Source organism: Vicugna pacos, chromosome 1 (assembly GCF_048564905.1).
Source record: "Vicugna pacos chromosome 1, VicPac4, whole genome shotgun sequence".
Lineage (NCBI taxonomy): Eukaryota > Metazoa > Chordata > Mammalia > Artiodactyla > Camelidae > Vicugna > Vicugna pacos.
This window is the reverse complement of record NC_132987.1, coordinates 82,492,155-82,518,628: the sequence shown is the minus strand read 5'-3', so window position 1 is coordinate 82,518,628 and position 26,474 is coordinate 82,492,155. Positions and strand designations below refer to the sequence as shown.

Here is a 26,474-nt window from a genome sequence, read left to right as displayed (position 1 = left end):
AAATGTAAACCTAATGATACCAGATCTCCTGGTTTTCCAAAGAAGTTGGAAATCTGCATTTTTATGCAAAAATCTCCTAATTTTTAAATATTGGCTTTTTAAAAAATTTGGCCCCAAAGCACACGCCTCTAGCTGGATCCAGATGGCTAGTCTCCAGGTTGCAACCCAGCTTATACAGAAATCCTTGTCTATCCAACATCATTCTAAAACATCATCACAATACTGTGGTTATTAGAGAGGCCCTGAGTAGAATGTGATTAGAAGACCGGAGACTAGAGGTGCCATGTTCACTGTGAATCACCACTCCTTGCCACCACACCCTGAATGAACTTCTATGACAGCACCACATTATTTGTGTAGAGGTCTGTCTACCACAACCAGACTGGAAACTTCTTGTAGGCAAGGCCACACCTTATTTGTCTTAGTTTCCTCAGCAGTTGGCACATGAAAAGCACAAAATAAATATATTTGAGTGAATGAACAAATAAACACCAAATGAATGTAATCTCTGAGGTCAGTCCCCCTCTAACCATCTTTCTCCAACATGGAACTTAGTGAAAAGAGTATTTCCAGTGACTCCACATTTCAAAACTGAGTTGCTCTATAACTGAGTAGAAGTAATGGCTGCACATATTAATTGTTAAGCCAATTTGGGGCAGGCTTTCTAAATTTCCACTCCTGGATTAAAGCCAAGAAACAAGTATTTCAAATTAATCAACAATTTATCTTCTGCCCCATGAGACAGAAAAGAAGCCTCAAGGAGTAGAAGGAAGCGGGGAATGTGGATTAAGGCAGCCTCCATTCTGTGTCTGTGTGATAATAAAAGATAATGTAGTCACTGTAGACAGTTTAGTCTCTAGTGTTGTTGGGGCTGTTGTTTTACCTGCACTTGAGGAAGCCACTTTCTATTCTACTGGATGCTTCCCTCGAGGTGATGTGGCAAGTGGAGGTTTGAAGGGGACAGAGGAGAGCCCCGAGCAGTTGAGTGATAAGAACGAAAAAGAAAATTCATTCCATGCTGTTTCTGTGCAAATGGGAATGTTTTCTGCCCAGGCAAAAAGGCAGCCTGACTCAGAGTCTCTCATTGGTCAGCTAGCCAGTGTTTCATTCTTCCTTCCCTCCTCTCCATACACACACTGCTCTGTAAGCTTTGGAGTCTAAACTTTTTCTTCAATACAATCCTTGGGACAAAAATCTATACTCTGTACCTACATACATGAATTTATAATTTTGGCTATAAAAACTATTTCTGTCTAACTTTTAAAGAACAACACAGTGGCACTCATAGCTTAATTATCACCAAATAAATACGAACCATAAATAAGTTTTCTACCACATGTGGAGTCTGGCAATGCCAAATGTGTAGACTTCATTTAACTAACCATGCTGAAGGTTTAAATTTTCCGAATCAATATTTAGGACCCGTGATCTGACAACTATGAGTAACATCCCAAGGATGATGTAAGAAAATATTTGAAATAGGAACAGCTTGGGAAATTCAAGTTGCCAAAGTAAGCAGGTGAGTGTACCAAAGAGAGAAGCCTGAGGGCTTGGTTCTAGGCATGAAACACAGAAACATACTTACCAAAATAGACGGTAAGGTTTCCTGAACACCTGAACTTTGTGTGTTCCACACTTGGTCTTCACTTTGAGGAAGTAAAATTCCTCTTACTGAAAAAAGAACAATATTAAAGAACATTTGTAGTGGAGACACTATTGTATTTGAGGTTCAGGGACAAGTGAAACCCAAGTTCCTCCTTTTTATAGCTCAGATTTGGGTAGAACAGATGGGGGGTAACTTGCATAGAAAATGCTTGGTACTTTATTTAGATATTTGACTTATATTAGCACAGTCTGTCTAGATTATAAGACTCCAACATAAAGTATCTTCCCATCATTACATGTAGGATAACCCTGTATTACCTTCTTTCATTTCTCAAGCAGTTTTTACTCATTTCAAGATTCCCACGAAGTAGCTGTTTAAAGTGACTTTTTTTTCATTTTAATAAGAAAGTTGAACCATACAAGGACTTAATGGACATCAAACTTACCATCGATAAGCTGAAGGGAGTCAGGATCTGGATTCAAAGAGGAGCTCCCCAGCAAAAACTTATGGTGCAGTGTCTCAGCAATGTAATCCCTGAAGTTACTAATTGTGTAGACAGCAGTGGGTTTGTCATCCAGTCCCACAAGACCATGGTTCTCCACCTTGTTGGAGTGAAGGCTAATTAGGTCCCAGGTGGTATTGCTGATGGCCTCGCCATTGAAGGTAACTGCATAGTGAACATCTACTCCACTATGGATGAAAAGGGAAAACAGATCAGGTCCTTTTAAGGAAACACAAAGAATGGTGCTTTGAACCCAAATATTCGACCTCAGGAGTCTCAAAAAGCAAAATTCCATCACCATTCTCTGCAGACTCGGGGTAAACTCTGGCCATCCCCTTCTTCTCAGAGAACAGAGGGTCATAACTCTAAGAACATGGAAAGAGTTCCAAGGAGGCCACAGAGTCAACCCTGCAGAATGCCGAGCATCTTCCTCCCCAACATTCTCACCCCTTCCTTCCTCCTTCAAAACCAACTGCTCCTTTTCACTATCAACCTGCTTCCTCCTCTCCCTATTTAAAAACAAAACAAAACAAAACAAAACAAAACCAAGCCTTCTAACTCCAACAATGGGAAATCCTCTCGCATCTCTTTATTATTGTTGCTGGATGAATTATGTACAGGGAGTGAAGCAATGAAAAAGTTTAATTACTATGCACTAAAACATAGTTATTTATTGTGAAAAGAAAATACGAAATATTCGGAAATAAAGCAAACTGATGATTAGTGAGTTTTTAAAATATCACCCTAGAATATTTTCTAATATGATAGTTATCTAAGTCTCTCAGGAGAGGTACTTTTGTTTGACAGCCCAGACAATTTACAGTCCTATAAAGTTTAATACTGAATTGTAAAAGAACTACTAAGATGTGATGTGATTTTTGGCCTGGTAAGAGTGATAACTCCACAGTTTATGATTTTACTATCCTGTAAGGCATTAAGCAATGTTGTCTCTAATTTAGCAAACCTGTCCCAATTAACTATATAAATTTCTTTCAAACGCTGTAGAAACTAGCTCTCATTTTCTTGCTGGCTCCCTCACTGATGAGTTGAATAAGACTTTGACAAGTGCTAAGAAGTAACTCTGTCTGGGAATGGGGCCTGATTTTCACTCTCTCTCTTCCCACAAGCAAAGAGAAGATTTCTTGCAATAAAAGGATAAAGTGAAACGGTAGGAGTTGATGTGTCATTTGATAATAGTCATTTTGAAGAAATAACATTGGAATATAAGATTGTTTAGCCAATAGGACTTCTTCTACATTCTAACTCGGATTTCCCTAACAGCTAAAAGCTAACATTTTTGTAAGTGCTTACAATGTGACAGGTATTTCACATGCTTTATCTCATTTAATTTTCATAATAACCATATGAAGGTTTTATTAGCTTCAGATTATTGTTAAGAAACTGAGCTTTAAAGAAGTCAAAAGACCTGCCTAATATTTCACAATATTTAGAGGGTAAAGATTCACACACAGATCTGCCTGACTCCAGCATGGCATTCTGAACTACTCTCAGTACCTTTAATTAAACTATTATCAGAAAAAAATCATTATGAGAATGGCTTTGCTCAAATCATCACCCTGGCTCCCAGCCGGTCTATGAGACACAGCCATCAGAGGTAGCGCCCAGCCAGCCACACCAAGATCCCTGTAGAGGAAAGAAAACCACTTTCCCAAAGATAAGCCACTAAAATCAATGTGCAGCGGAAACAATCTGCAACCTTCAGACATCCTACAGGAGCAAAATGATGCCCAAAGCAAAGCATACAAATAAATTCAGCACTCCTTCCTCTGAGCTCACTTATATATTCCTTGATTACAGCCTTTGTTGTTTTGTAAAAAGATTTTGCTTATAGTGACTGCTTTGTAGTCTCTCCTTGAGTTTCTGTCTCCAGTGTTTGGCTTGGTCCCTGGCACTAACAGGTACCCAATGCCTATTCAAGTAACAGAAATCTATACTTGTCTGAATGCAAAGAGAAAACTGTAGCCTATTCAAGGTATTCACATATCTGAAAAAAAGAAAACAGTATCAGCATAATGAGTATGGTCTCATGGAGTCTAGAAAAAGGGTTAGTCAATTAATTTATGTTACTGTTTAGTGTAAGTCTTCTGATCAGTGTATTGTGGCTTCCTTATAACACAGATTCCTAGGTTAGAGTCAGCTACAATAGGTTAACCTGGTTTGATGATCTCCCAACTTCCCTTCTCTGATCTCAAGCCTGCAAAAGGAACTTTTGATTGTAACTCCCTACAGACTGTCGATGGGGAAAGAATGCATAAGCTAGCCAATGCACTAATTGGTCAGTTGGCAGACATAGTTCTTGCTTTAAATAGATCAACTTGCATCCTAGGGAATGCATTGTACTTCGTGGTTTGGTAAGCATGAATCGGTCTTTAGTGACCTCTCCTTCCTGGAAGCACCGGCAGTTCTGGACCTGCCCTGGGCCTGTTTGCTGCAGATCACACCCTAGTCTACAGGGGATGCAATGCCGGCATTATCCCTCATCTGCCATACAAGCAGCCAGGCACGATGCTTCTGTCTCACTCTGAGGAACTTCAATAAGGTTTTCCTCCCAGATAAGCTGCCACTTCCAACAAAGTGGTTTAGGGAGCTTTAAAGTGGTAATTGAGCATTTTGACACCCTGATGCTCTACTAACTGGCAAGACATCTGCTTGTCCATTGTCCAGAAGTTCCCTCAATCCCGTAATTTTTCATTTCAGAATATGATGATTCGTGGGTAATTTTGATCTTCTTTTGTAAAGAAATCAATTCAGTAAAAAATGCTAAAGTAACCAAATGATGGCCCCACAGTGAAATAAAACAGTAAGAGGGACACCTACTGGTCAGAACTCACCATACCACATGTGTCCCAGGCATCTAGCACAATGCCTGGCTCACAGTAGTTTAATACATACTTCTGAAAATAATGAAAAACAAATGTTCAACTTATTCACTAGTGCAGGTAGGTAAGACCATTGAATTCGTGCCACTTAATGACAGTATGTGATACTCCTGACTTAATCTGAAGGGGTTTTCGTCTCTAAATATGAAAGATTAATTTTTCACCCTAAAGAGCATGCATATAACCTTCAGACATTTGTGTCCTCTGAGTAATCATTTTAGGGACACTCCTAGACAGCCACAACCCAACTCTGTGGGCATGTGCATGCTCTTCCCAAGCTCTGTGGAGTGGACCATGTCAACATCTCCAGAAAGACCAGCTTCTCCTTGGGGTTTTTGCCCAGTCTATTAAGGTGTTAACATGGCTCTAAGACAGGAAGCAGTGATAAGGGAGAGAAAAAAGAGAGAGAGAAGAAGAAAAGGCTGTGCCAGTTAGCACTTGAGTTGGTTCCCAGGCTGTGAAGAAAATCAGACAAAGAGATCAAGTCTTTACTGAAAGCCTACCATGTGCTTTGCATGCTTTTAAATGTCACAGGGAGAAGACCAAGAGAAGTTCCTGGATCAAGAAATCTGTGCAAACCCGGCAGTCTGGGTTAGATTTCTGGCCTTGTTCTTTATTGGCAAAATATAATTTGTCTTCCAATGTTTCTCTTGGACATCTAAAAATAATACTTCTCATATAATCTACCTGTCAAGTGAGGATAAATTCATCAAAGAAGATAAAATGCCTCAGAGAGATACTGCAATTTACTACCAAGTTTTTGTCCTGGAAAGAGAATTCAAAGAAATGCGTGAAGTATCAGAAAACCACCTATTCTGAGATTGAAGAATTTCAGCATAACAGACTAAGTTCTGGCATGGCAAATGGGGACATCTCAAGATGAGGAATAGAATAAAGGAAAGCCAGCAGAACAAGGAAGCACATAAGAAGCAGAATGCACACTGGTGACCAGACATGATCTGACTGAAGAAAGCTGTGCTGGCTTACTGCACTCAGCAACCCCAGATTAACCAACCACCAATATATCATCATCCTACGTCTTCTAAATGACACTGAAACAACTGCTACATAGAGGAAAGCTTCTCTGTCCGACAGCTACTTCCAAAGACACCAATCTTGTGGAGGTGAAATTTACCATTTCCTATTCTCTCACCTCCAACGCCCTGATTGGCTGTTTGATATGAGCAGATTTTAAGTAGAAATAAATTATGACATTACATCTCATTTAGATCAATCAAATTAAAGGTATTTCAGAGGAACTCAGATATCCCTTCTTCTCTCACACTTCTATTAGGAAGAAGGTACATACTTACAAAGCCTGGAGTTGAAGTTTTGAAATGTGTATACCAGGCAGATATTTTGTTGATTCACTTCAAATAGGTCCTACTAACTTAATTAATGTGTGCATCTTGAAAGAAGTACAAGCAAACAGAAAATTTCACGTGCATATAAATTTTGTGGAGAGAGAGAAAGGTTATATACTATAGACTATTTCTGTGCCACACATTCATTCATACACAGCTCAGAATAAAAGTATGCCAAAAAGTTATAAGTAAACTCCATCAACTGGTCACTATCTGACAACACTGAACAATTTTAAAAACTGTACCTAGGTAAACAATTCTATCATAAAATCTAATGACTTCATATTGAATTGCTATCTGTGCCGCTATAGAGAACTTAGCACTCAGCAACTGAATACCATTCTTTGATCATAAGGTTAACATTAGAGTTTGGATTGTTTTAACATTCTAATAAGGGCAGCAATTAAACAATCAGGCCTTTTGATTGAATACTAACAATCAACACATATACCTATAATACATACACAAAGAGCAGTCTGCCTATAGTAAGAGTACAGACACCCAAATTCTGATTAGCTTGGGTAAATATCTCATACCTTCAAGTCATACAACTTATGGCAAATCAATGTGCCTCTCTAAGACAAAATTTCCTCACCTCTAAAGGGAGAATGAATATTAACTCTCATTTTCACTATCTCACAGGGACATAAGGAAATAAAGCAAAAATAAATAAATAAAAGAACCAGTACTTTGACATATCTCTGAAAGCACTCTTAATTAGACCATGTGTTCCTAGAGGCTGGAGCCCAAGTATTATTCATTTTTACAGGTGCAGGGTTTGCCCAATTGCAGATGCTTAGTAAATACTTGCTAAAATAATATAAGTGAAAATGAAGAAGTCAGAAAGCCCTTTACAAATATAAGATATTATATTTATATCTTATATAAATGAAGGCAAAACAACATGGATGGACCTGAAGGTATTACACTTAGTGAAACAAATCAGACAGAAAAAGACAAATACTGTAAGTTATCACTTACATATGGAATCTAAAAAAAAAAACGAATATAACAAAACAGAAACAGACTCACAGATATAGAAAACAAACTAGTGGTTACTAGTGGGAAGGGGAGGGGAGGGGCAAAATATGGGTAGGGACTAGGAAATACAAGCTACTACGTACAAAATAAATAAGCTACAAGGGTATATTGCACAGTACTGGGAATATAGCTAATATTTTATAATAACTTTAGACAGAGTATAATCTATAAAAGTACTGAATCACTTTATTATACAACTGAAACTAGTATAATATTGTAAATCTGCTATACTTCAATTAAAAATAAAAATATTTTTAAAAGAAAATATATTACGATGAAGGAGTATTACTGTATCTCTAAATATAGAAACAGTTACCCTATGAATTTACTTCATAAATTCTATATTATGCTTATCAATCCTCCAAGAGAAAGTCAATTTTAAATAAACTTGAATTCAAAGGCAAAAATACCTTCAAAAAGGGGGACTGACTATGTTTTTATATTATGCTTCTAAGAAATTCCAGAAAGCAGCTGTTTTTGCAAATGAACTATGATAGAGATCAGCTTTCTCCCCTTTATTTACCACTACAAGTGATATTTGATTATACCACTGAATGATAACAGTATACTTGAAAGTGTTTACATTAATGTCAATTTCATTCCAATTTTAAATTAAGTGTAACTCAATATTTTAAAGTATTTGTCAGATTATATTATACAAAGAATATAGCCAATATTTTATAATAATTATAAATGGAGTATAACCTTTAAAAATAGTGAATTGTTATGTTGTACATCTGAAACTTACATAATATTGTAAATCAACTATACCTCAGTAAAAAAACTAAAATTTAAAAATAAAAATAAAATGAAAACTATTTGTCAGTCAGTAGTGTATGAGAGGAGTCTGTAAACTATAGCTTGTGAGCTAAAGTTAGCCTGCTGTCCATGAGTTAATGGATTTTATATTCTTAAATGTTTGAAAAAATCAAAACAACAATATTTTGTGATATATGAAAATTATATGAAATTCAGATTTCAGGGTCCATAAATAAGTTTTATTAGAATACAATAAATGTTTTCAATGTATTGCTTATATCTACTTTCATTTGATAGTGACAGAGTTGAATAGATGCCACAGAGATTGCATGATGTAAAAATTGTTTAAAATATTTGCTATCCAACTCTTAATAGAAAAGGTTTGCCGACTCCTGATCTGTAAGGAGATGGACAGTGATACTGGCAATGACAAAGGAACTGAGGCATGCTCCCTTTGACTGAAGGCTACCATATTTTCTAAACTACCTCTTCATTCAGTGAACAGTATAGAAAGTACCAAAAAGTACTCTACCTGCCATTTTCCTTAGGGGACCTGAAAATAAAAATTGAAAGTGTTAAACAGAGTTTAGGATAGTTATAATTGTCATATAACTCATCAAAGTGCATGTTCTTAACATATTTCCTCTGAAATGTTTCCTTAAATAAAAATGCTTGTATAGTACCAGATAATGACAAATTTCTGTACATTGAAGGAAGTGAGCAAAAGTGGAGAAAGTGTTCTATTTTAAAATCAATAGTCTTTACTGTCTTTAAACTTTGTTAAAAAATACTTCTAAACAATTAATATATGGTTATCTCTTTATAAATAAACTTTTTTCAGTAGAACAGCAGAAGACTCCAGTTGTTGGCATTAACAAAATTGGGAACACTTTTGGGGGGATACAATGTGTTCTGTGGTATTAAAATAAATGAAAAGGGAAGAAGTTTCTTTAGCACAGGGAACTATGGTCAATATCTTGTAATAACCTTTAATGAAAAAGAATATAAAAATGAATATATATATATGTATATGCATGACTGGGACATTGTGCTGTGCATGAGAAATTGACACATTATAATTTGCTATACTTCAATAAAATGAAAGAAGGAAGGAAGGAAGGAAGGAAGGAAGGAAGGAAGGAAGGAAGGAAGGAAGGAAGGAAAGAAAGAAAGAAAGAAAGAAAGAAAGAAAGAAAGAAAGAAAGAAAGAAAGAGAGAGAACGAAAAAAGAAAGAAAGAAAGAAAGAAAGAAAGAAAGAAAGAAAGAAAGAAAGAAAGAAAGAAAGAAAGAAGGAAGGAAGGAAGGAAGGAAGGAAGGAAGGAGAAGAGAAGAGAAGAGAAGAGAAGAGAAGAGAAGAGAAGAGAAGAGAAGAGAAGAGAAAATCAGATGGTACACAGTAAGGTCCCACGGATAAGGAAAGGTCAGGACTGGCTAATCCATAGGTTACTGCATAGCCTTTAATATTATTTATTTTACATAACAGACACTTAATAGAACTTCCCAAATGCCAGGAACTGTGCTAAGCATTTTATAAGAATTAATTTATACAATCCTCATGAAAACTTTTTAAGGACCATTAGCATCCCCATATTACAGGTAAAGAAAATGAGAAACAAAAATAAATAAATAAATAATTTACCCAAAGTATTCCAGAAGTATTTTTTAATAAAGGCCTCACATTCTCAGGTTCTCATGTGAGCTTTAGTCACAACAGGGAGGCAATATTCTGTGAAAAGTGCTCAGGTTGAACTGGGGAGACTGGTCATGGTGTGAGGGTAGGTGGAGGGTCAATTTACCATCCTGGCCCTCTCCCCTGCACCAATAACTAGCTGAGTGTCCTTAGATAAATATAAAGTATTTAAATTCCCTGTGCTCCGGTTTTCTGATCAGAAAAAATGAGGATAATAGTAAGTATCTCTTAACATGGCTGTTGGGATTAAATGAGTTAATATACATAGGAAGTCTGGCACGCTGTAAACGCTAAGTAAGTGCTTGCTATTATTTCTGGTAAACCCAGAAGTTGTGACAAGGCTATGCCTAAGTTAAAAGGTTGACACTGTTAATTTTGCCGTGAGGTTACATGTCCCCACTCATGCTCCCCTGCATCCGAAAGATGGGCCACAGCCGTCACTCATAAGTTCTGAGTACTGAGTCTAGCATGAGGGTTAAGAGAGAAAACTATAAAGTCAGCCACTTTGTTTCAAAATCCCTCTTCCACTCTAATTCACGAATGCTCTGACCTTGGGCTTAATACTTCATCCTTTTAAATCTATGTGTTCCTCAGCAAAGTAAGTACTACTACTACTATTTCTGCTGGGAAGGTTGAAGATTATATGAGGTCAGGAATGTGAAGTGGCCAGTACAAAGTATTCGCTCCATAAATACTCACAAGTTATTACACTGTGAGTCTTAAGCAAGGAAGAGATAGCTTTAAAAGATGTGTCTAATTTAGCCGGAACTGTTATGTTGATGACTGCCTTCCCTCCAGAGTGGTCTTACACCAAGACGTCAAAGTCAACTCAGTAGAGCACTGACAAACTTTAGTAGCTTGCTGAGGTCACATCTAATCTGATTTTAGGCTCCCCTCAGTGCCAAATTAAAGCAGTGTAACTTAGCAGCAGCAAGCTGGGGACATGAATTCCTAAGTTTTTACCCTGGCGTAACTACAAATCTAGAGTGTCTCCCTGAATATATTATTTTACCTTTTTCTAACTCAGTTTCCTCATCTGAAAAACTAGGATTAAGAATATGAACTTAACAAAATAGCACTGAATTACAGCATTCACATCATTTTGAATCATTGTAGTTAGTGGTTATATAATAAACACAAAAGATATTCCATTTGAAATAAAGAATTTTGCAAAACAAGTGCATTTTTAAAGTCTATTTACCTAAAGTCAAGTACACGAATGTCCTTGTAGCCTGGTAACCCAGTAAATGCATTTTCAACCTGTTAAAAAAAAATTTTATAACTATGTAGAAATGTAAAAAAGTACAAAGAAAAAAATGCTTTCCAGAGTAGAACATAAAGTGCACTATTTACAACTATTAGAAGCTTGTACACATACATGGATATATATGGGTCAGAAAGTTAAGAAAATTATAATAGTTACTATGTTAGAAAATAGTTTTCACCACAACATGGCCACATTTGTCTGTTTTCATTTTGTTGTTTTGTTTTTTTTAAGGTGTTGATGTGCTTTATTTGGGAGACAGTAATTAGGTTTCTTTCTTTCTCAGTGGAGGTACTGGAGATTGAACCCAGGACCCTGTGCATGCTAAGCAGGCACTCTACCACTGAGCCAAACCCTCCCCTGATGTGCTTTAATATTGGTTTTTTTCCAAATTATAAAAAGCATACTTTTATTGGCAAAGCACTATTTTTTCCTTAATGTGATGCAATATGAAAAAAGGACTAGTTTCCAAAAAAAAAAAGTAATAACATTTTCAAATGAAATTGTATGGATTAGAAATCTGATCATAGCACACACACTGACACACAGTGAAGTGTTCATTTCCGGTAAGTGTAAAGTGTCTGGTGGCATCTGTTTCCTATTCCTACAACACAAGGGACTATGAACACAGTTAACGTAAGAAAGAAACCTGCAGACCTGGGCTTTAGGCCTTGATGACTGATCGTCACAAAGAGGGTTATGAAGCAGTCACTGGGTAACTTCACTGGTCAAAAGCTCAACTATGAGCATCACAATTGTAGGAACCAGTTTTATTACTGAATCTTTAAAATCTAGCCACATGAATCAATATAACCTTAGTGACTAGAGGAGAAAAAAATCCTAGATTGGACTAAATACCTAAAAAAAAATCAGGTTATACACAAAAACATATTTAACAAAATTGAACATTTAATCCACATTTCAGAAGGTGACCAGATAAGTCACTACAGGGCTAACACTACAACAAGAGAAGTAAGTTGTTAGTGGACTTGGGGACATTTCTGGGTACCTGCTTTTTTTTTTTTTTTTTTGGTGTTTGGTTTTGTTTCATTTTTGCTTTTTTGAGGGGGAGGGTAATTAGGTTTATTTACCTACATTTAATGGAGGTACTGAGGATTGAACCCAGGACCTTGTGTATGCTAAGCATACACTCTACCACTGAGCTATATCCTCCCCTTCTGGGTACCTGCTTTTAAAACTAAGTCCTTATATATAATCAGGAGAATGGGATTTTTCAAAAATCTTGGTTCACTGAAGATCTTCATGCCTTTGGATAGAGAATCCAAACCTGTGATACTTTTTGGCTGTAAGAATTCACCTTGTTTTATTCTCAGAGAGAAAAGAGAGAAGTGCTATAATTCTTGGAGGGTGGGGTTAGGGAAAGAATTCACAGGACTGGGAATCCAAAGAGTGAGGGTCAGTCCCAGCTCTTTTAGCTAGCAGGGTGGCCATGCACAAGTCTCCTTTCATAGCACTAGTGCTGCCCTGCCCAATGACCACATCAGTTTTTGTAAGATAAAAATGAATGTAGCTGATAGTACTCCATTAACTGCAAAATACTGTACAACTGCATCTCATTATTAACACTAAACCCATCTCATCTGGGGCTTTGCCATCTCTTGATTCTAAGCACCATATAGGTATTCTAATCCATCACCCCCAGTTAGCTACAGGTGTCCAGTTGTAAGAAGTCATCCACTTTATTAACATCAAGATTAATAATAGGTGCAATTTATTGAGTGACTGCTCTGTGACTAGTGCTTTGAAATATTACTTCTAGTCCTTTCAACACTCCCAAGAGGTATATATATTCCCAGTTCTACAGTTGAGAAAACTGAGGCTCTGAGACGTCAACTAACTTGCCCAGGATTATGCATTTGGTGAGTGACTGAATCAGAATTTATTTAATTTCCAATCTTTCTAACACTGACACCCAAATGCTTCCCACAGAATTACATGTCTCATTCTCTTTCCTTTGACTCATGATAAATATAGTTTAAAATTGGGGCCAGGACTGGGAAAACTGTGAGGCTCACCACAACTTCTCACCTGAATTAGAATGAAGGGAATGCTGTATGATATAAAGGAAGGAACACTTCAAAGGAAGGAAACCTCATTTTCCCTTGTACTCCTAGAAGCTGAAATAACAATGAACAAGTTACTTACCCTCCTGGGCTTCATCTATAAAATGGAGATGCTCGCCCACATGACTGCTGTTAGCAAACCAACATACAGCAGCCTGCAGAACACAGAGCACTATGCAAGGATGCTGTGTTGATACCATGGCTGTCTTCAGGTATCCACACGCCCAAGCCTATCACAATGACCTTTCCTGCCCTGATGTCATTCTTAGTGTTGTCCCAAGTTTATCTTACTCTTCTCATAAAAAAAGAGTAACCACCCCTACACCTCAATCCTTTCCAAGCAGGCTTCCTTTTCCCCTGGGTATCTTCCTGTATTTGCTAAGAAATAGTATAGAAGGAACAATCCCTGTGACTGTGTCCTGCAGGAAGGGAGCTAAATGGCCTCCTTCAGTTTGCAGTAAACATGCGACAGGACCTTCGTAGACATGACCCTGACTCTGCAGTTTCGCACAGAGAAGTGGTTACTGGGAGACATTTTATTCTGGGTAAAGGGATGGGGATGTAGAAACAGGCCAGAGAAGGAATTGTTTCGTGTAGGCCCAGACCCTTCGCCGCCCTCAAATAACTTCAAGCCAATAGCTACCTACCTCATAAAGTCCCTACTGGAAATGTTTTTCAGAGTGTTTATTAGACTTTCTCCAAATGTGCAGTCATTCTGAGCAATTGTTTACCCAAACACAGAGGTTTATTAAAAGTTCCTTAATCCAAGGGCAGAAAGAACCAAACAGCTGATCCAAGACACTATCTGATGCCAGGTGGCCACTGGCCTGGCTAACATTTCTTCCACATACCACCCAGACTCACAACTTGGCCACACAGCTAGGAAAATCAATCATCTGGCCTACACTCCCCATGTCTGATGGCTGCAATGATGCTCTTTGGCTGAAAGATGCACATTTTTATTTCTCATCTAGACACAGTGTCTAGAGGAAGAAATTAGTCCAAGGTAATGGAATTAAAAAACTTGGCCAAGGAGAACCCCATCAAGAGGGATGGAAAAGAAATAAACAGGAAGGAATGATGTGCACTCTTACCGGGCAGAGAGGGGAGATGGGCACTCAATGCCCTACTGTCTACACAAGAGCAAAATCACACAAGAAGAGGGCCAAGAATGGGTCATTTCTGATGGAAAGAATCTTGAGTTCAACTCCTATATAGAATTCTTACAGAAACTAAAGTTGTGGGATGGGCTACAGTACAATTCTTTAAAGAAACCTCTTTTTTAAAATACTTCCAATCAGAGATAAGAGGGAAATTTACTTTTCATTGGATGTCCTTTTGTCCTTTGAACGTGGTATCACGTACCATCTATGTATTAACTGGTCAAAAATTTTCAATTTAAAAGAATAACAACTATAAATTAAAAAGAAATTAAGTTTAATGTTCCCTCAAGAAAAATGATACACTGTATATAGTTTCTCAAAGATGCTCATTTCTCCAAATATTGTCAAGTTAAAACCATGCCATGGAACACATTCTTCCTTGGCTGTGCAGCAAACACTGGAAATAGCATTTATTTGTTAGTAAATGGCAAATGCGTACAAAATTTTGTTTCATTGAAATAATTCATCTGTCTTTCTGTGAACTTTTCACAGCATTTTCTGAAGAAATGACTAAGTCACCACTCCCTGAACCAAGTAGGTGGAGAGTTTGAATTCTAAACCTATGTTTAACCAGTGTTGTGAATATGGGAAAACTACAACCCCAGCAAACTATCTTGTATACCAAAAAAATCACCTCTGAAATAAACTCTTCCGCAAGGCGCTGGTGGTAGAAGCTGGAGGGATCCTGTAGTTCTTTCTTGTATTGCTCTCCCAAAAGGTGGATACTGAATTCTGCAACCTGCTCAGCTGCTGGTTTTGTGGATTCTTCTATCACATTCTCAATTTCATTGCTAACCTGGATTTTTAGAGACAGAACAATAAATGTCAATATTTACTCATTCAATCAACAAATATTTATTGATCACCTATATGTCAGGTCCTGTGCTAAAGACAACTTCTGATGGTGACTGTTTATATACTATTTTACTTTGAAACTAACTGGTAGATGTTAAGACATAGGCTAGTATTAGAATTACTGTGTATTTGTACATTCTTTTCAATACACAATGACAGGTTCAGAGAAAGATAGAAAATTTTCCACAGATAACCACTGAAGTTGACTGTTCATAAGTGAGTAGAAAAAGAGCTGAAATAATCCGTCATTAATTATTAGAGAAATGCAAATCAAAACCACAATGAGGTATTACCTCACACCTGTCAGAAAGGTTATCATCAAAAAGTCTACAAATAACAAATGCTGGAGAGGATATGGAGAAAAGGGAACCCTTGTACACTGGTGGGAATGTAAATTAGTGCAGTCACTGGAAAACGGTATGGAGACTCCTTAAAAAACCAAAAATAGAACTGTCACTTGACTCCTGGGTACATATCCAGAAAAAACAAAAACACTAATCCAAAAAGATATGCACCCCAGTGTTCAGAGCTGCATTATTTATAACAGTCAAGACATAGAAGCAACCTAAATGTCCATTAACAGACAACTGAATTAAGAAGATATGATACACACACACATATACATACACATACACACAATGGAATATTGCTCAGCCGTAAGAAAGAATGAAATACTGCCATTTGCAGCAACATAGATGAACTGAGAGAATATTACACTTAATGAAATAAGTCAGAGAAAGACAAATACTATATGACATCACTTACATATGGAATCTAAAAAAATAATACAAATGAATGTATATATGAAAAAGAAATAGACTCACAGGTGTAGAAAACAAACGTGTGGTTACCAAAGGGGACAGGGCAGGAGGGAGGGACAAATTAGGAGTATGGGATTAACAGATACAAACTCCTATACAGAAAATAGATAAGCAACAAGGATATACTGTATAGCACAGGAAATTATACAAAAATTTTAATAAATAAATAAAATAGAAGGAAAAACTATTTAAAAGAAGAAAAAGAGATGAAATTATCATCTAAAAATAGCCTAGAAGGGTAGTTCTCAAACATTTTGGTGTTAAGACTCCTTTAAATTCTTAAAATTCACGAGAAACCAAAGAAGTTTGGTTTTTGTGGGTTATATCTATCGATATATACCAAACAAAAACTTAAAAGAAATTTTTAATACATATATTAATTAATTAAATACAATAATTTTAAAATAAGAAACTCATTACATGTAAAAATGAATAACATATTTTGAAAAATAAAAAAAATTAGTGAGAAGAGTAATGTTTATATTTTTACAAATTCTTTAATGTCTGGCTTAATAGAAGATGGCTAGATTCTCATACCTGCTTCGGCATTCAATATGTTGTTTTATATCTGGAGGGAACTCTAATACACAAAGATAGATACCCAATGTTCATAGCAATGCTATTTACAATAACCAAGATGTGGAAACAACCTAAATGTTCATTGACAGATGACTGGATAAAGAAGTTATGGTGTATACATACATATATGATAGAATACTACATAGCCATAAAAAAGAATAAAATGATGCCATTTGCAGCAACATGGATGGACCTGGAGATCATCATTCTAAGTGAAGTAAGTCAGAAAGAGAAAGAAAAATACCATATGATATCACTTATATGTGGAATCCTACAAAAAAAAAGACACAAATGAACTTATTTACAAAACAGAAACAGACTCAATAGACATAGAAAACAACCTTATGGTTACCAGAGAGGGAAGGAATGGGAAGGGATAAATTAGGAGTTCAAGGTTTACAAATATTAATTAATTTATATGCATAAAATAGATAAACAATAAGTTTCTACTCTATCGCCCAAGAAACTATATTCCACATCTTGTAGTAATCTATAATGAAAAAGAATATGAAAACAAATATATGCATGTATATGTATGATTGAAACATTATGCTGTACACCAGAAATTGCCACAACATTGTAAAGTGACTATACTTCAATTTTTTAAAATGTTATTTTTGTGGAAGTTCATGAATATAATCTAGCCACACAGGTATGTGCTGGGGAAGGCAGGAATACTTAATAGCCTTTTCAGATAATCGTGGTTATTGTTTTCAGGTCCTATGCCAAACTCAGCAAGTGGTAAGTTTTTAAAGATTAATTGTTGTGTGGAATCTGAAACCGTATCAACAAACTTTTTGTACTCTGTAACATCTAAATTCAGGTCTTTCACTAGCTAAAGCTGGAACAATTTGAGCAACAAAATAAATAGTGGATTATAATCTAAAAAATAAAATAAATATCCATGAGTCTGTACTGATATAAGTAAATAACTTAGTAAACAAGCGAGAAAGAACTGACGATGGTTTCTTACGGAAGATTCCAATTAGTAAATGTAGAGGGTCTGAGGGGAATAGAACAACACTACTAGCACCACACAGTAATAACTGTTGAATGCAAAACACACGTGTGCTCTTCTAATCCAAGTCCCTCCATTTTGAAACACAAGAAAAACAGGGTTTGAGACAGAAGAATGGCTAGCCTAAGGGCTCACAGCAAACCAATGGCAGAGTCAGGAAAAGAGCACAGGGGCTTTTTACACTGTTTCAGTTCTCTGTCCTGATGGATCATATAACCAGAGACTTTCAAAACTTCACAACTGTGAAAAGCCTCAAAGATTCCACCATCCCTTCTGATGCTTGAATTCTCTCTACAGTATTCCCAACAAATATTTGTACATCCTCAGTTTAAATGGCTCTGATGAGAAAGTCTTTGAAAGATTTTCAAAGGCAGACCATTACATTTCCAAAAAAGCTCTCTCATGGTTGGAAAGTTCCTAATATTAAACTCAAATATGTTTCTCTGTAAATTCCCACTGATTCCAGTTCTGTAACCTGGAACATATATAAAAACTGTAGTCCCCAAACAAATGGGACCTAGTGAAACTTACAAGCTTCTGCAGAGCAAAGGAAACCAGAAATAAAACAAGAAGAAAACCTACGGAATGGGAGAAAATTTTTGCAAGTGAAACCGACAAAGGCTTGATCTCCAAAATATATAAGCAGCTCATACAACTCAATAAGAAAAAAATAAACAACCCAATCTAAAAATGGGCAGAAGACCTAAACAAGCAACTCTCCAAGGAAGACATACAAATGATCAAAAAGCACATGAAAAAATGTTCAATATCACTAATTATCAGAGAAATGCAAATCAAAACTACAATGAGGTATCACCTCACACCAGTCAGAATGGCCGTCATTCAAAAATCCAAAAATGACAAATGCTGGAGAGGCTGTGGAGAAAGGGGAACCCTCCTACACTGCTGGTGGGAATGCAGTTTGGTGCAGCCACTATGGAAAACAGTGTGGAGATTCCTCAAAAGACTAGGAATAGACTTACCATATGACCCAGGAATCCCACTCCTGGGCTTATACCCAGAAGGAAATCTACTTCAGGATGACACCTGCACCCCAATGTTCATAGCAGCACTATTTACAATAGCCAAAACATGGAAACAACCTAAATGTCCATCAACAGGTGACTGGATAAAGAAGATGTGGTATATTTATACAATGGAATACTACTCAGCCATAAAAACCGACAACATAATGCCATTTGCAGCAACATGGATGCTCCTAGAGAATGTCATTCTAAGTGAAGTAAGCCAGAAAGAGAAAGAAAAATACCATATGAGATCGCTCATATGTGGAATCTAAAAAAGAAAAACAAACAAAAACAAAGCATAAATACAGGACAGAAATAGACTCATGGACAGAGAATACAGACTTGTGGTTACCGGGGGGGGGGGGTAGAGGGTGGGAAGGGATAGACTGGGATTTCAAAATTGTAGAATAGATAAACAAGATTACACTGTATAGCACAGGGAAATATACACAAAATGTTATGATAAATCACAGAGAAAAAAATGTGACAATGAGTGTGTATATGTCCATGAATGAGTGTAAAATTGTGCTGAACACTGGAATTTGACACAACACTGTAAAATGATTATGAATCAATAAAAAATGTAAAAAAAAAAAACAAAAAAAAAAACTGTAGTCCCCAGAGAGAGCCCATCAAATTAGTACAGGCAGCTATCATGTCTTCCCTGATTTTTCACCATCTCCTTTCCTCCTGATACTTCTCAGGCTCTTAATGTCTTCCTTAGACTGTGGTACACACAATTGAGGTCTGATCAATTAAAATATGGTATGACTATCATCTCCCATATAGTAGACTCTAATTTCTATTAATGTATCCTAAAATTAGTACACTATAGCATACTTCCAAAAGTGCACTTCACAGCATTTGGGATTGTGCAGTTTCACAAAAATGGGCATAGGAGTGTATTTATATTTATTTATTTTTATTTGGATTTGTTGTACTTCCTTAATATGAGGCTTTACGTTTATAATAAATTCAGAGAAATTTTCATCATTATCTATTATCAGTAGATATAGATATATAGACGGAGATAGAGAGATATCTTAAAAGTAAATGAAGGAAACAGCCAGATCACCAACAAGGGAGTAAGAACCGAATTGCTAGATGAGTTCTCAGGAACAACAATGAAAGTTAGAAGACAGTGGAATAAAACGCTGGCAAAAAAAAAAAAAAAAAAAAAAACACACAACCAAACTCAATCTAGACCTCAATATAGATTTTTAAGTATCTTTCTAGAATAGAGAGTTAATAAAGAAATTTTCAGGTGACCAAAAACTGAGATTGAACCAGTGAGAAATTCTCACTAAAGTAATATCAGAAGCATATATTTCAGAAGGAAAATTATTCCAAAAGAGAGGTCTAAAATGCAAAAAAAATAAAGTTTTAAGAAACCAATATGGTAAACATCTGGGTAAATACAAAACAAACTTTAACTATATAACAAATATAATACAGTCTAACTTGTGGGATTAAAAAGAGAGAGAACTGAAAGAGAGAAAGAACAAAAATACTGAAAAATATTATATAAAACAGTAGAGTGATCATTTGAATCATTCTAACGTTCTAATGTTCCTGCATTACTCAGGAGAAGGATAAAGATTCTGAAAAACTTAAATTTTGCTGATTAAATACACATAATAATATACAGGGTAAGTACTATATATATGAAGACAGAAATAAAGTACGTAATTTCTAAAATAGTATCTGGAAAACATATTAGTGAAAAAAACTGAACTGTAAAACTGTACATCAGACTTCACTTTGAACTAGAGGTACAGGCTCTCTAATTCCCGCTATGTACCTCTGTGCTGTTTTGTCTTCCTACTGGTTCTATGCATTAGCTTCAAGTCATCCTCTCTGTTTTGGAACGCTCCATCCAATTGATGACACACAGTCCCTTCATTTCTATTACAGGGAATTCTGTCTCATCCTGTAAATGTTTCTAGACCTAAATCATAACTGTTCAGACTCCAGTTCAGAACTACAGTATTACTTTTTATTCAAATATTTATCAAATGCCAATATTTTCCAGTACCATCTCATATGGACAGTTGTACTAAGGGTAAAAGTACTGATTCAGACATCTCCTCAAGCAAGGATCCCAAACCACCACCAGCCTTGCTCAGTGACAAGGAAGGAGCTTAACCTGACTTGATAGATGTTAAAATGTCCAAGCTGGTAAGAGAAGGTGCAGGGTAACAAAATTGTACCTTTCTAGTGAATAAGTTCAGTTTACTGTGTATTAAGTAATCTAGGATTTATGCACTTTTAATAAAATTTCTAACAAAATGTTTCTATCTTCCTGGAAGTGTACACTTTTCTTTTAATTTGACTGTGATAGCCAGTTTAATGTTGTTTAGTGGACAGATTACTATTAGGAAAGATGCATTTTAAAAGCCTGGTACTTCTTTAATTTTAAACTACATTAAAATCTGTATCTTCCGTCTGAAGAAAAGACTAAGTCCTGATTTATTAAAGGATAGAAGAACAGAGGCAAAAACCCTCACAATCAATTATGTACACAGCCCACAAAAGACAGTAGGCTTACCCTGACGACACTTCCCTGGGCCCCAAGTCATCTCACTTACAATTTGAAGCCATCCTCTGCCAAAAAGCAGGTTTACTTGGCTCACCAAGGAATCGCAGATTCTTTTCAATGTGCTAGTTTTGGAATCTACAACATTTCCACAAAGGGAACCACCTGAAGTTTTGCGTCACCTGAGAATGGACTATAAATTTCTTTTAACCCCCTGTCCTCCAGGTTAGAAACTAAATAACAAACTAGAACATCACTTACACTCTCTTCTGGCTTCTCCAAGCTGCTCTCTGAGATACCTTCATAGGAGGTCACTCCTGGATATGGAACACTGAGACGAGCACCTAAGTAGAAAAGCAGAAACATGTATGAAGTCAGTCCCTGACGAAACTAGAATTCGTATCAGGAAATAAGAAACTGATTTCAAAGCTTCTTCTGTAAGTATCTGCATGCCTAGAAATTCCGTGCATTCTAACCTCAAGACACGTTTATTTAGAGCCTCCCCAGCACAAGAAATAAATATGACTCATTCAATAATTCAACAAGTATTAATTGATCCCTACTGTATGGCAGGCTTTAAGCAAGACACCAAGGACACAAAGTTCCTATCTTTAAGAGGCTATCGAGTAAAATGAACTCTCAGAGAGGAAGTGGGTGAAGGTTGGAATTGGCCATGAATTATAATTGTCGAAGCTGGGCCTCATTGTGCTATTTTTCTACATGTTTGAAATTTCCAATAAAGAAGACCTTCTTAAAAAAATTAAGAATAAACCAATTTATAGGAAATATAGAGGTCAAAGAAACATGTTAAAGTACACCACAAATGCAATCAGAAAAATCCTTACTCTGGAAAGCTTTACAAGACAAATGACAAATGGTGGAGCTAGAAAGGTTCTTCTACCTTTTGACATAAGCAGTGGTTATAGGGTTTTTGCCTATATAAGTCTTTACATTGTACATTTGTTCTAAGCAGTCTTCAGATTTGGATCATACTTAATAATTTAAGATTCTTAGAAACCTACATCATAGTGTCATAAAATAAGTAAAAAAAAGAATTACTTTTTCTAGAGGGGGAGGCATAAATTAGGAGTTTGGGATTAACAGATACACACTTCTATATATAAAATATGTAACCAATAAGGGCCTACTATATAACATAGGAAACTAAATTCATATCTTATAATAACCTATAATGGAAAAGAATCTGAAAAAAATAGTTTTGTGTGTGTGTGTGTGTATATGAATCTGAATCATTTTGCTGTACACCTGAAAGTAACATAACATTGTAAATCAACTATACTTCTTAAAAATAAAATTTTAAAAAAATAACTATTTCTTGAGACTCTTGAACAACACATGGAGAAAGAAACATACTATTTTTTAAATGTGAACTGAAAAATGTGCTCACTTGCAATTAAGTAATAAACAATTTAAAAATTGCATTAAGGCACAAAAGCATACCTCCCAATGTTGAGCTATCACCAACAGGAACTGGAGATGACAGTTCGGGGCTAGGAAAAAAAATGTTTGGCGTTAACAAGGCGATAAAATGTGAGAGTTTATTTGGGGGGTTGTTTTCCAAAAAGGAATTAACTAGATCTCCAAACAAGGATTATCAAACCAAAGCACTGAGCAGCAAATTTAAAAACTAGTAATAATAGTTTTTACATTCATTTACTTTTACATTTTTGATGCCTACTCAACTAGAGTCACCCTACATAAAGTAATCCCTTAGTTAAAATTTCATAACCCTGTTTCGTTTCTTCTCAGTTCTTATCACTATGTGAAATTATTCTGTTCATTTATCTACTTCTTTATCTCTGTCCCCTGCCCCCTTAACTGTCTAGAATGGCATTGTCCAACATGACAGTCAGTGGACATATGTGACAATTTAATTTAATATTAAATGAAGTTTAAAATTCAGAACCTCATCCACACTAGCCACACTTCAAGTATTCAACACATATGGCTAATGGCTACTTTATCACACAGCCCAGTAACGAACATGTCCATCATCACAGAAAGTTCTACTGAACAGGACTGCTTCAAGAATCTAAACTCCATGAGATTAGGGACCTTACCTGCTGTATTCTTGCCATATCTCCATCCTAAATCAGAATCAGTGCCGCCATTTAGTAGGCACTGAATAGATATTTTTGGCATAAATAAGTAAATACTATTGGCCAACCAGTGTAGTGTAGAAGGCACTTGGCATATAGCTGTGAATGAAACACCCATGGTCTATGAAGGTTACAGTCTTATAGAAAACAGACAACAAATAAATGATTACAAATTCAACAAGTAGTACAGACACGAAAGTACTGGCTGCTAAGGGAAGCACGTAAGCCCAAATCTCATCTCATTTGAGAGATCACAGAAATCAGAAAAAAAATTTAATATAAAAAAGTCAAGCTTAGAGAACTGATTTGCTGTAGGCCATACTGCTAACAGGTGTCAGGTCCCCCAGCCATGCTTTTACCACGCCAGCCTGCGACTGCAAGCAAAGATCAGAAGAGATCAGAGGATAATCTGAGAAAGCCCCTGCTCTAAAGAAAAGAAAGTGGTTTTCTGCAAGTCCAAATTTCCACATACCCCAAAATATTTAATTTAAATTATAATAATTGAATACTCTCTCTGACTTTACACAAGTGAGCTTTAAAAGTGATTTAATCACAGTCAAAATGTCTCCTCAGACTTGCCAGTGCCGCAGTAGGTCCCACTCAGATTTAGATTGCTGCTGTAAACTAGATCAGGGGGCTGGGAAGGCAGACTCAAAGCCACCAGATAAACATGGCACACATCTTGAACCATCAATTTTTTACTTGAAGCATAGACAAGTAGAGAGCTAAGTAAGAACTGATAGGAAATTTAAAACATTCTAATTAAAACAAATGTAGCTATATATTATAGAGTAGACTATAAAGTTTAAATGAATATTAAGATACAATATGATAATTCAAAAACATTTTATGACTGAAACTGGAGTCAGGGAGTTAACTAGGGCCATGCTCCCTAAACCCCCAGGCTTTGGCAGAAAATTTGAGAAACATAGGTTAAAAAAAAATCTCACCATAAAGATTCTTCTGGTTTAAAAAAATACTCTCTAAGAAAGAGTAACGTATTAGACCAGTACACCAAATCCATCACTACTGGTTATTTATAGTGCACCTGCAGGAAATTGCTTACTGAGTGAGCTGTCATCCAAAAGAACCAAAAGGAATATAACATTTGGATAAGTCATTATGATGAATGATGAGTAACGGGTGATGAGAAAAGCTTCTTGGGTTGCAGGAGATGGAGCTTAAAAAATGGGATTTTAGATGCATTTGGAACAGACATTGACACAATAAGGCTTGAATAGGGTTTATTAATTGCCTACAAGGCAGAACCCCTTCCCAGTATCTTCATTTTATAGATGAAAAATTGAGGTCCAAATGGGCAAAGCAATTTTCCCAGGGTCACACAATGACTTGATATGGCCAAGCCACACCTAAAGTTCCCAATCATATCCAGTTCCCTTTTCAATAATAATAACAGCAAGTGGGGAAGGGTATAGCTCAGTGGTAGAGCACATGCTTAGCATGCACACGGTCCTGGGTTCAATCCCCAGTACAACCATTAAAGTAAGTAAACCTAATTACCTCCCCCCAAAAATAAATAAATAAAAATAATTTTAAAATAGTAATAATAGCAAAAATGATTACAACTAAATTTATCATTTGCCAAGCACTGTGCTAAGTGCTTTATCTTGGTTAACTCAATTCTGGCATCAATCTTCAGAGAAAAACTCTATTACCACGATTTAGACATATGAGGAAACTAATGCTAGGAGAGATTAAGAATTTGCTCAGGGTCACAGAGCTAGCCAACGAAGGAGCTGTGATGTAAAATAGGACCATCTGATTCTAGAAACCTCACTCTTTTCCACCTCAATTCTAGACAACATGGTCTTTATATGATCCATTCTCTCTAGAAGAGCAACCAAGATGGTTTTACTTAGTCTTAATTATAGTGATCTTATTATATAAATGACCTAAAAATCAAAGTATATGAGGACCCAGAAAGAAAGAGGAAGGGAAACCCAGTCAAAGTTGGAGAGCTCTAAAGAACAATCGGATAAGAAGAGCAAAGAAGTTCAACTAAGACAAAGCACAATACAGTCACTAGAACAGCAAAGTGGGACGACATGGCAGAAAAACCAGACCTCACCTGGGGTTGGTCAAATCGTTCCCCACATCCAAATCGAATTGAAGCTAATTCTCTAAGTAAGCATTCAGAATGGAGAAAGTTTGTTTACTTCAGCAGAACAAGATTTCACTTAGGGAATTCAAAATAACATTACTTTAATGATGGTAAGTAGGCAACTCTCAGTAACTCAAGTCATTTGTCTAACACTCCACCACTGAATCCCCTCATCCTCTCACACTCCTTTCAAAAGACAATAAAGAACACTTAACAACAAGAACCCTTTCACATGCTCTCATTAGGCACGCCTCCTGCAGAGAGCTAGAACAGAGTCACTCACAACAGAGCTAGAACAGAGTCGCTTTGAGTCTGGAGACAGCAATACTTCATTTCTAGGCCAAACTACAAATTTGGAAGTTGGTCAGCTAAGACTTTTAGTTTAATCCCAGCAGCAAACCACCCCCTACTATCTTATTTCCTCAGCTTATCCAGCACATAATTTACTCCTCACAGCTACTACCTAATCATGTCAGTGGAATTCAGATGGAATTGTGTCAGAAGATATCACAGCCCCATGGAATATATGGCTAAAAATATAGTGAAACAAGCCAGCAATAATTTCAAAACTAGATTACTACTGCCCTTTACAATTTTCTATACTTTACTTTGCTCTAGAATCTATTGACTGTAATCAGCATGTGACCAAAAAAGAACTCCAGGCAAGGAGTTAGGAATCCTGGGTGCTAGTCCCAGCTGTATCACTAACTTTGCGTTTAACTTGAAAAAATATCTCAGTTGCTCTGGGCCTCAAGAACTAATCTCTAAAACAGGAACACCTCCTACCCTGCTTACTTCACAAAGATGTTGATGAAAACTAAGTAAAATATTATATGCAGAAGCATTATGAAAAGTAGGAAATGCAAAACAAACATAAAAGAAAATAGGGGTTAGTGGCACACATGTCCTCCCAAACAGAATAAAATATATGCTGAAAAAAGATTTGTATTTGTCTTTGTGATCATGATAGGCATCCTTATCTATAAATCTAAGTTAACTGAGATACCAGGAAAAAAATTCC

At 36.3% G+C, this 26,474-nt stretch overlaps 1 protein-coding gene across 1 annotated transcript in view; it reads right to left on the bottom strand.

The window, feature by feature from the left end:
- The window catches only part of IMPG2 (interphotoreceptor matrix proteoglycan 2), a 65,037-nt gene that overhangs the window by 24,477 nt on the left and 14,086 nt on the right, over positions 1 to 26,474 (bottom strand). Inside the window, exons 5-11 of the mRNA XM_072966273.1 lie at positions 22,673 to 22,722; positions 21,473 to 21,555; positions 15,009 to 15,170; positions 11,065 to 11,123; positions 8,705 to 8,725; positions 2,052 to 2,296; positions 1,586 to 1,671 (exon numbers count right to left, since the gene is read on the bottom strand). Of these exons, the coding sequence (XP_072822374.1) occupies positions 1,586 to 1,671; positions 2,052 to 2,296; positions 8,705 to 8,725; positions 11,065 to 11,123; positions 15,009 to 15,170; positions 21,473 to 21,555; positions 22,673 to 22,722 (706 nt within the window). The remainder of the gene's footprint in view (positions 1 to 1,585; positions 1,672 to 2,051; positions 2,297 to 8,704; positions 8,726 to 11,064; positions 11,124 to 15,008; positions 15,171 to 21,472; positions 21,556 to 22,672; positions 22,723 to 26,474) is intronic.